The sequence below is a fragment of the Myotis lucifugus genome, unplaced genomic scaffold, assembly GCF_000147115.1.
Source record: "Myotis lucifugus unplaced genomic scaffold, Myoluc2.0 scaffold_426, whole genome shotgun sequence".
NCBI classification, from domain to species: Eukaryota; Metazoa; Chordata; class Mammalia; order Chiroptera; family Vespertilionidae; genus Myotis; species Myotis lucifugus.
The window spans coordinates 126,844-137,190 of NW_005871474.1; the positions used below are offsets into that span (position 1 = coordinate 126,844).

The following is a 10,347-nucleotide window of genomic DNA, read 5'->3' on the forward strand; positions in this document are numbered from 1 at the left end:
TGAAGGGCAGTCTTTGTAGGGCTGAGCCCTTCACCTGTGTAATCTGATGCTATCTCTGGGTAGATAGTGTCAGATTGAGTTGAATTATAGGATATCCAGGTGGCACCCAATACAATTGCTTGGAGGTGTGGGGAAAACCCTCATCAGAATTGAGTGCAGAACCTCTTGCATAGTATTTCCTTATAATTCTTTTTTATTTCTTTAAGGTTGGTAGTAATGGCCACTCTCTTTCCATTAATACCATGCCAAACTGTCTCCCAAACTGGTCCTGTCACTGCAGCAACTGTATGGGGAAAGTCTATTTGGGAGTGTATAGTTGGGAACAGGCATATTTTAAGGGAGAATAAACAGATAAATACAAGGGAAAGCTTGGAAGCAGGCATTTAGGGAAACTGAAGGTTTGATATTGCAAAATCATAGGATCCAATGTAGAAGGAAGCAGGAAATTGGTTGAGACTGAGGCTGGATGGGAGATGGGCAATGAAGCAGAGCGGGTAACCAAGTGTTTATTATCCTGATTAATAGGGCCAATCAGGTCTCAGCCGTTGTTTCCCTAATAGCACTCTACATCCTTATGAATTTCTTAATATTCTAATTTCACTAAGTACATTAGTTTTCAGTTGCTACCATAACAAACTTAGTGACTTAAAACAACAGAAATGCATTCTCAGTTCTGGAGGCCAGAAACCCAAAGCAAGCGTTAGCAGGGCCACACACACTGGAGGTTCTGGGAGAGCATCTGTCTTTTGCCTCTTCCAGCTTATGGTGGCTGTCGGCATTCCTGGACTTGTGGCTGCATCGCCCCAATCTGCCTTTGTCACAATGCTCCCATCTCTGTCTCAAATCCTTCATTGCCTTTCTCTTATAAAAGATACTTATCATTAGATTTAGCCACCCCACCTCCCCAGATAATTGAGGATGATCATCTCCGGATCCTTAACTTAATTATACCTGCAAAGCTCATTTTCCCAAATAAGGACAGTCACAGGTTCCAGGAATCACAACATACGTGGACAAACCATTTGGAGAAATCACCATTCAAGGCAGTCAATACTAGGAGATTTTAAATAGCTACAAATGCGGGGAAAAATTTTTTTTCATTTGGGTAAAAAGTAATATTGAAGAAGGAAACATAGCATGACATTATATACAGCAGAAAATCGAAAAATCAAAGCCTTTAAAAACATCTGTATTTCATGTATAGGATTGGGAAAAGAACTCTTTGATAATAAACATATTCCAAGTAAACACAGACTTTGTAAATCTATAAATATTTAATTGCAAATATTAATACCCTATGTTACTCTTCTACATAAAGGAGAAACTCCAAATCCTCTTCTTTAAGAAGACACAAGCAATACCTTGAGAGTAACTATTGCCAAATCTTCCCTTTTTTGGTGGAGACCTAACATGTTACATGGATTAATTACAAAAGGATATATCAGACTCCATTGAATTTAAGCAAAAGACACAGCTAAAATTTCCCACTGAGGGTAATAAATATTTGATACTTATGAGTGTGAATACCTAAGTTAATTAAATATTAGACACAAGAAAAATTCCAAAACTATCTGAAGTACGAATTTAAAAATGGCATAAATATGCCCTGGCTAGTGTGGTTCAGTGGATAGAGCATCGGCCCATGGACTGAAAGGTCCCAGGTTCGATTCCAGTCAAGGGCACATACCTAGGTTGTAGGCTCAATCCCTGGCCTTGGTGGAGGCAACCAATTGATGCGTCCCCTCTCACATAGATGTTTCTTTCTTTCTGTCTCTCCCCTTCATTTCCACTCTCTAAAAATCAATGGAAAAGTATCCTCGGGTGAGGATTAACTAACAAACAAACAAAAAATGGCATAAATACCAAATAGTCAGTTAACATAAACTTTGCTATTGGGTATGTTCCAGGCTTCCTTTTCTATTCCAGTGAGATCTGCTTCTTTTTTGTCCACTGCTGGGCTCCAAGACAGTAAATTGTTTAACACCATCAAGGCCTTGGTCATGGAAAGGATTTATTTTAGAAAAAAAAATTTCTTTCTTCTTTACTAAAGATTATGGTTGTTTTTCTGCTACTTGCTTCTTTAAACTACATATCAACTTCCTGGTGTAAGAAAAATTATGGGCAAGAGCACATATTCTATGTTGGCTGTCCCACAGTGTAGTGGCTGATTAATAAAGAAGCCACCCACTTGCCTTGGCTGGTGTGGCTCAGTGGTTGAGTGTTGACCTATGAACCAGAAGGTCACAGGTCAATTCCCAGTCAGGGCACAGGCACAGGTTTCGGGCTCCATCCCCAGTGGGGGCATGCAGGAGGCATGTTTCTATCTCTCTCTCTCTCTCTCTCCCTTTCTCTCTGAAATCAATAAAAATATATTTAAAAAAAGAAGCCACCCACTCAACCTTTTTGTCATTTGGTCTCATCTAAAGAATAAGTAAAAAGGATCAAGGTTACAAAGGACTCATGACCAAAGTACACCTTTTACAAATATCTTTTGACTGGCCATGGAAAGCTTTATTTCTTCATCAAGCCCTAAATGAGTCTTTAATGGATTAAGAATCCCTTCCCACCTATTAGAGGCCTATAAGGAATAAATGCTTCAAAGATCAGTTTCGAGTAGTACACAGATACTTCAGGGGAGTGGACCAAACAAAAGGAAAAGCCAACAAAATATACAGACCTACTTTTGACTGGCTCCTTTTACTATTTAGAAATTAAGATATTTTCAGTCTTTTGCTTTCCTTCTCCACATTGTCTCTAATATCCTGGAGTTTTCTGGAGTTCTGGGCCAGGAACACCAAGCTGTCCCTGAAATCACTAGTCCCATGATTTCTGCCAACATTTTCAAGCTCATCAAACAAAGCCAATGTCTGTTTAAGTTTGGCCTGAACAGTTTTTTGCTCTTCTAACTCTGCAAGAAGGGCCTGCTTAGTGCATAATTCAGTCTTGTACTTCTCCTGTAACTGTTCAATTTCTTTTTGGAGAACCTGGAATTCTTCCTCACTATAAGAATGCATCTCCTGAGATTTATCTTCCGGAAGCAAGATGTTTGGGGGAATACGCAAAATCCACTGTAAAAACAGCTGCTCCATTTTGACAAAAAGCTTATCAAAACGTCCTTTCATGAAGCAAAGAAACTTCTCTGTGCACTTACGAACCTGGACTGGGCTAATCTCACAGTTTGGGATGCCCTCCAGCTTCTTCAGAATAACCTGTTCAACAGCCTGCATCACTTCAAATAGGTAGTCTTGAAATGCAATGTAGATCCTGAGCATGCAAGTTTGTGGTGTGAAGCCAAAGAACTGGGCCTCATAGGTCATTGGATCGACAGACATCTTGACTTATTTTGCTGTTAATTTTGATTGTGAAAAATCTGCAAATGTAAAGGAAATATCATTGGATTACATCATCTGAAGAAAGTAATAAATCACATTATAGATAGAAAAGTTTGATACCCAATGCCAATTCCAGCCTCACTCATCCACAACAGGATGCCAACCCTTGCCTCTCTGAGGCTGTTTCCATCCGTCTATAACCTCTCATTTTCCTTACCTCTCATTTATTGAGGACTCTGGCCTGTGGTTCAGTCTTCTGAAATCTGTTATCATCCTAGAAAACATTCAAATTTAGACAAATAACCTAACCAGCCCTAGAGACACAGTTTCATGAGATTCAATGACTTCACTCTTTTGGCCATCTGGCTCTTGATATTTGCAAATTCTCTCCCCAAATGCCCCCCCTTTTTTTTGACAACTTCTTATGCTATTCTTCCAACTCTCATGCACATACTCATACTACACCTTAATCATCAAGACTTTCAACCCTCTGATCCTCTCTTTCTTGCACTCAGTCTATCCCACTTCACTTCTTTCCTTATCCATTTTAGGCTCCACCATCCATCACTTTAACCACTCCCTTGCCAATGTCCTCAACTCTCTGTCCTTCCAACCTAGTAAACAGGGGAAAAAAAATCCCAGTTAGTAGCTGAACAAGTGCATTGTCAGCTTTACAACCTCAACGTGTTTTTTCAAGGGTCTAGAAGTCTTTACAATGCAAACATCTCGGAAAATAGCTCTCCTATCTCCTTGTCACTGTGGGAGTGACACTAGGCACTTTTTTTCTGAGCTATAATCAGATGCTTGTTGTAGAAATAAGAGAAGTTTCATTATTCCTTCAGATAAAGACAATTAGCAAAATAAATGGATACCTCAATTACCAGATGAATTTAGGATGGATGAACTTTATGAAAGAACTAGAGGCCCAGTGCACGAATTCGTGCACAGCCGGGGAGGGGATGTGGGAGGTTGGCTGGCAGGCCTGCCCCCGATGGGTGGGTGGGGGGGGGGAGTCGTGGGCAGGGCTTGCCAGGGGGAGGGGCCGAGGACAGTTGGCTGGCCGCCCCCGCCCCCTAGTCGAACTCCTGGTAGAGGGGACAATTTGCATATTAGCCTTTTATTATATAGGATTTGAAGCAAATGGTACAAATCTTATTATAAGAAGACATGATGCCATTAATTTTGAGAATTTATATATGCAATGACTAAAATAGAATGGCTGTTGTTGTAATGTACCCCACAAATCACAGAAGGACGCCTCAAGAAGTCAAATTAAAGAGTCACATTTATTGCAATACGGGACTATGAGGGGCCATTCCCCAAATTTCATAGTTACAAGATGGTCGCAGCTCCAAGGTTATATAGGCAAAAAAAATCACAAAGGTATTGATTACATCCCAGGGTTTGGAATGAGGAACCTAGTTTGCAAAAAAGCAGTTTACAGAAGCAGAAACAGCATGTTATCTAAATTACAGTTTTGGGTCTAGAGCCCTCTGACCTTGGGATAACTGTGCTGTCCTTCCCAGGTAAAGGAAAATGTGCTTTCTAAGACCAGTATGACCACAACCCATGGGATATTCACATTACAGTCAATAAGGCATTTAATCGAATGGGATGATTTATATAATTCAGAAAATCAAAATAACCTGTCCATTGTTAAACAAAGCAAATAGGTACATAAGCCAAACAGCAGGGTTAAAGTTAAACTATAATTTCTACCTGAGATGGTTACTACCATACTTCACTGTAATTGCTTGGCTGCATAAATAAGGTAGAATTTCTTTCTGTCTTTGTAATCTCACCCAAATTATCCACAGTGCATTGTAATCTGAATATGACTATTCATTAATAAAACTACCTTCTTTTCTATGTGTTGTGGATTGGAGTCTCTGGGTTGGCAGGGTTTTTATTTCCTCAACACTGCCCTACACTTCAGGATCAAGTCCAAAACTCTTTCAACATGGCTTGCAAGGGCCTTCATCACTCAACCCTTACTAACCACATTCTGTCCGTTTTAAAACTTCATGTGTTCACAATCGAGCTGATCTGGGGTCCTCAAACTTTTTAAACAGGGGGCCAGTTCACTGTCCCTCAGACATTCCACACATGCGCACTGCTGGCCCGGGACGAGTCAGCTGCTAAGCAGGACAGGCAGCGGCGGCAAAAACACAAGGCTGGCCGGATAAATGTTTTCTGCGGGCCGCATGTGGCCCGCGGGCTGTAGTTTGAGGACCTCTGTGATAGATAATACTTCCTATTTCACTCACTCTATTTTTACTTCAGGCAGGTCTTCTCTAACTCATTTTAGTCTTCTACCTTTCATCTCCCTTAGGAACCTACTCTAATGTTTGTTTTGCTTTCATCACCATTTATCCCTCTATGCCCTCTTCCACCTCCTCCCCTCTCCCAGCAATCACCACACTGTTATCCATGTCCATGAGTTCTACTTTACTTTTTTCTCAATCCCTCCCCAACCCCCCTCTGTTTCTAAATATGCTTTTTTCAATTCATCTTTAATGTTAATTCAACTAGGTTTTAGATATATATATTCTTGAAAAATACAGTTTTGCATATGTATGTTTACATTTTCCTTTGTTTACAATCACTTCGTTATTATACTTCAATTTACTTCATTGGTTCTGGCTGAAGTATACCAACAATTTTATCATATGCACATACCACACTTAATGTCCATTCTCCTTGTGACAAACACCTAGTTTGCTTTCAGCACCTTACTACCAGAAATGATATTGTAATAAACACCCTTCTATGATTTCTCCTTAGGGACTTTGAGGGTATTTATACAGGCAAGTAATTGCTGGCCACAGAATTTTCTCATAATTTCACTAAATACTGCCAAAATATTCTCCAGAGCATTGCTGGGGGTGGGGTGGGGATATCCTACCCTGAATTACACTCTCACTTACAGTATGTGAGAATTTCTCACATCTTTGCCAACACCATTCTAATTTTTACCAATCTGGTAGACATACAATTGTTTTATTGTTGTATTTTGAGAACCAAAACCATCTAGCCCCACACACGAGTTGGATACTGAGGACTGAAACTACCTACACTCCCACCCCAACAAGCAATTTACTGTTTACATTAGTGTGACTTTCCTATTCTAGGAAACCAGTCTATTTTCATTGTTCTAATGGCTTGAACTGCCCCAAAGGTGGATCAGCTCTTCAATGGGAAGCATCAACAAGCAGAACCTAAGGTTCTCTGAAACCCCTGCCTCGGCTGTTTCTGCCAATCCTGTACTGTCGTGTCAGGGTCTCTACCCAATCCTAATCAAGCCCCCAAATTGAAAGGTCCATCTTAACCGAACTTGCAGTTCTCAAAACATTCCCATCTTGCCTTACTTCCCTAGGAGACACGGCCAAAGCTCTTTCAAGGCCCGTTGTTCTTCCTTACCAGGGTAAGCGGTACATGAAGCATTCTCTCATCAACAGGGTGTGAGGGTGGTATTTGAGGAGCAGGCAAAAATATTTTTAGCGCATTTCTCTGATTACCAGTAAATTGGGTACTGCTTCCTACATGTTAGCTTTTTGGGTTCCCCTCCCGTGAACACCCGTTCATATCCTTTGTAAAAACCACTCTCTTCACCCTTTGGTTTGGTTCCTTCCTTACATACTACCAGATTTGATGGACACTCCCTATTCCTAAACTTTGAGCGCTTCCTTATTCGTTTGGCAAGATCTGACTACTCTTCCCAACCAAACCGAACTACTTTTTCCCCTGTGACGTCTTCTCTTCAAGGTAAGATGCCATGGCCAAACCTCCTTCAGGGGTCAGTTTAAATACTTCCTTGGTGGCGCACCCCCTCCCCTGAACACCAACGGGGCCTTTCTTCAGGCACCGACCGAGTTCCGCTTCAGGATGTTATCACGGGCCCGTCCCAGCTTCCCTGCTGGCCCTAGACGTCCTCAGGGCAGGACAAAGACGGCTTAATCAGTATTTGCAGAGTAAACACACGAGGTGCCCGGAATACCTTAACAAACTGAGCTGACAGAGTTGTAGATAACAGCCCAGCAGGAACTCCTTCCCGGCTCCCGTCGGGCCCCGCGACCCCGCTGCATGCCGGGACCTTCAGGTCGGAGGCCCCGCCGGCCAGGCGGCTGCAGAGCCCCGCGGGGATGCCTTACCCAGTTCCACTCCTCCCCTCCCTTCCTGTGAGAAAATGCAGCCCCGCGGCACTTACCGAAGCGACCGTGAGGGAGGCAATTTCGACCAAACAGTGGTTTCCCGCCACCTCTTTTCAACCACCTCTCGCTGCCGGAGATCGGTGGCGCGGCGGCTCAAAACACCGAACGATGCCCGCCTCAGCGAACGAGAGCCAAGGCGGGATGATGTCGCGCTCCTGATTGGCTGGCTGCTCGGTCGGTGACAGACAGGGGCCGGGCGGGCCAGCTAGCTGTGGCCCGCGGGGATTGGCGGAAGGAAACTGCACTGACTCTCCTCTCAGCGACGTGGGCGGGTGAGGAAGCCAGGCTGGGTCGCCGCCGAGACGCAACTCCTGATTGGCGAATGGCTTTCCTTAGGGCTCCTGCGATTGGTGGTTGGCAGGCTGCGCGGCGCCGATTGGACGGCAGCGGGCAGGGTAACCGGAGCCCTCTTGGGCCCCGCCCCGCCGCTGGGCTGACTGGCGGAAGGGGAAGTGGGGCGGGGGCCGGCGGCGGTGGGGAAGATGGCGTACCAGAGCCTCCGGCTGGAGTACCTACAGATCCCACCGGTCAGCCGCGCCTACACCACCGCCTGCGTCCTCACCACCGCCGCAGTGGTGAGCAGATGCAGCGCCGGCTTCTCATGATCCGGGCTGGGAATAATCGGGTCCCGGGGAGTTGGGCTTGGGCCTCCGGGAAGCCCAGATGGTTGGGTCTCAGGGTGGGTGGCGGTGGACAGGGCGCACTCTGGGCGTCGGAATTGCTTTCAGACTGATTAGCCGGGGACGCGGGAAGGGAGTGCCGCTGCGGGAGGGCTGGAGGATCAGGAATGCGGGTCAGTTTCTGAGCCATGAAGGTCGGACCTGTCGCAAGTCAGGGCGGCGCGGCTGGAGCCGCCCACCCAGAAAACGTGTCTGGGGACCCGGGCGATGGCCAAGTGGCACCAATGGCCAAGTGGTACCGCGGTGACTAGTGGGGGAAAGTCCGCCTATGAAGAAACTTAGATATGGAGGATAGAAAGCTGGTAGTTGTCCAGAGGCAAGAGGCTTGAAATAAACAGTGTGAATACAGAGGTTGGCTGGAAGCAGGGTCATGAGTATTGTTTCTCTTTAAAAATATATATTTTTATTGATTTTAGAGAGGAAGGGAGAGGGAGAGAGAGATAGAAACATCAATGATGAGAGAGAATCGTTGCGGGGCTGCCTCATGCACGCCCCCCACTGGGCATCAAGCCGGCAACCCGGGCATGTGGCCGGACTGGGAATCCAACTGTGACCTCCTGGTTCGTAGGTCGATGCTCAACCACTGAGCCATGCTGGCCGGGCCGGGCGAGTCTCATTTCTTTTGAGGGAGATGTGTTGCTTCACCCAACTGTAGAGCAGATTCGGAGCAGCCGCTCATTACTTGCCCCATATCTAAGATGTGTATCACCACCTGCCTCCCATGCCTACAGGCCAGCCTCAACTACTGCAATTTAGAACAGACTTTCATTCTGTGTTGGGTATTGAGGACACACAGAATTGTACCAGTTGTAGAGAATTCTTTACCAGCCCCTCCCGGCGGCTTTAAAGGATTCAGTCTAAGTGACTGAGAGTTGGAAATTGCCAGCCCTACTAATCCTTCCTTCATCGTAGATGATGAAATTTTACTTCTTGATTTGATTTGCTTAAGGAGCTCTTTCTCTATTTCAGCAGTTGGAATTGATCACACCTTTTCAGCTGTACTTCAATCCTGAATTAATCTTTAAACACTTCCAAGTAAGTGGTCCATGGCAGTCGTGATGTTTCAGTTTTTAAACGTGTTTTTCTTACTTTTTAATAGCAAAGCCTGCTATATACTACCTCAGAAAAGAATGCAGAGAAATCAGTGGGAATGTCTGATTATAAGTCTTATTGTGGGAGGTATAAACAGTGTTTCTGCGGCCTCATTGGGAATGTTTAAGAGATTCTCAAGCTCCTCCTCATGTACTAAGTCAGAATAACCAAGGTTAGGAATTAAGAATCTGTGTGGAGTTTTTTAAAGTTCCCTGCGTGGATTTGCTTTGATGGGTCCAGTTCCTATATTTAGGAATCACTAGTTCAGAGTTAATATTGTATTTGAGAGACTGACCAGGGAGAATCTCACAAGATGCCCTTATTTTGTGCCTTTGCCGCCTGGCACACCCACCACCTTGGTGTTATCACCATTGTCCAGTTCTGGAATTCAGCTCTATCAGTGCATTTTATTATTCATTTATTTATTTTCAAATTGTAAGAAAAAGTTTATTTAGAAAGTTACAAGTTCTGGCCAGGTAGCTCAGTTGGTTAGAGCGGTGTCTGGTTACACCAAAGTTGCGGGGTTTGATCTCTGGTCAGGGTACATACAAGAAGCAACCAATGAATGCATAAATAAGTGGAACAACAGGTCTATGTTTCTCTCTCTCTCTCTCTCTCTCTCTCTCTCTCTCTCTCTCTCTCTCGTCAATAAATAGCCCTGGCTGGGTGGCACAGTTGATTGGAGCATCATCTTGTACATCAAAAGGTTGAAGGTTTGATTCCCGTTCAGGGCACTTACCTAGGTTGGGGTTCAATTCACTGTCAGGGGTATACAGGAGGGAAACCAAATCAATGTTTCTCTTTCACATTGAGTCTCTCTCTCTCTCTCTCTCTCTCTCTCTCTCTCTCTCTCTCTCTGTCTCCTACCCATCCCTCTCTTCCTCCCTCCCTCCCTTTCTCCCTCTCCTTCCCTCTCTACACTTCCTCTCGTAGAGAGATGCATTGATGAGCATTAAAGATAAGAAACAGAATCGAATAAAATTTTAATAATCAATAAATAACGGATAAAATAAATAGGAGAGCCAGCTGGGC

The 10,347-nt window shown here is 44.4% G+C and overlaps 2 protein-coding genes across 6 annotated transcripts in view; one reads left to right on the forward strand and one right to left on the reverse strand.

Moving 5' to 3' along the window:
* Positions 1–1,173: 1,173 nt before the first annotated feature.
* On the reverse strand, positions 1,174–7,787 carry MIS12 (MIS12, kinetochore complex component). Of its 2 annotated transcripts, XM_006102733.3 has the most exons (3): positions 7,540–7,787; positions 3,550–3,606; positions 1,174–3,370 (listed from the first exon to the last, which is right to left on the reverse strand). In XM_006102733.3, exon 3 carries the CDS (start codon positions 3,330–3,332, stop codon positions 2,712–2,714), a length of 621 nt encoding a protein of 206 aa, XP_006102795.1. In that variant the 5' UTR covers positions 3,333–3,370; positions 3,550–3,606; positions 7,540–7,787; the 3' UTR covers positions 1,174–2,711. The 2 variants fall into 2 exon arrangements, with proteins under 2 accessions (XP_006102795.1, XP_014323574.1); XM_014468088.2 differs by lacking the exon at positions 3,550–3,606.
* A 199-nt stretch (positions 7,788–7,986) lies between these two features.
* The window catches only part of DERL2 (derlin 2), an 18,794-nt gene continuing 16,433 nt past the window's right edge, over positions 7,987–10,347 (forward strand). For all 4 annotated transcript variants that reach the window (XR_001351136.2, XM_023744055.1, XM_006102734.3 and 1 more), the window contains exons 1-2: positions 7,987–8,118; positions 9,193–9,258. Coding sequence is in view for 3 of the 4 variants with exons in the window: in XM_023744055.1 (XP_023599823.1) it covers positions 8,026–8,118; positions 9,193–9,258 (159 nt within the window). In the remaining variant the exon portion in view is untranslated. The remainder of the gene's footprint in view (positions 8,119–9,192; positions 9,259–10,347) is intronic.

Excerpts from the sequence above, each read along its gene's own strand:
- MIS12 (XM_014468088.2), bottom strand. The coding sequence starts at position 3,332 with ATGTCTGTCGATCCAATGACCTATGAGGCCCAGTTCTTTGGCTTCACA.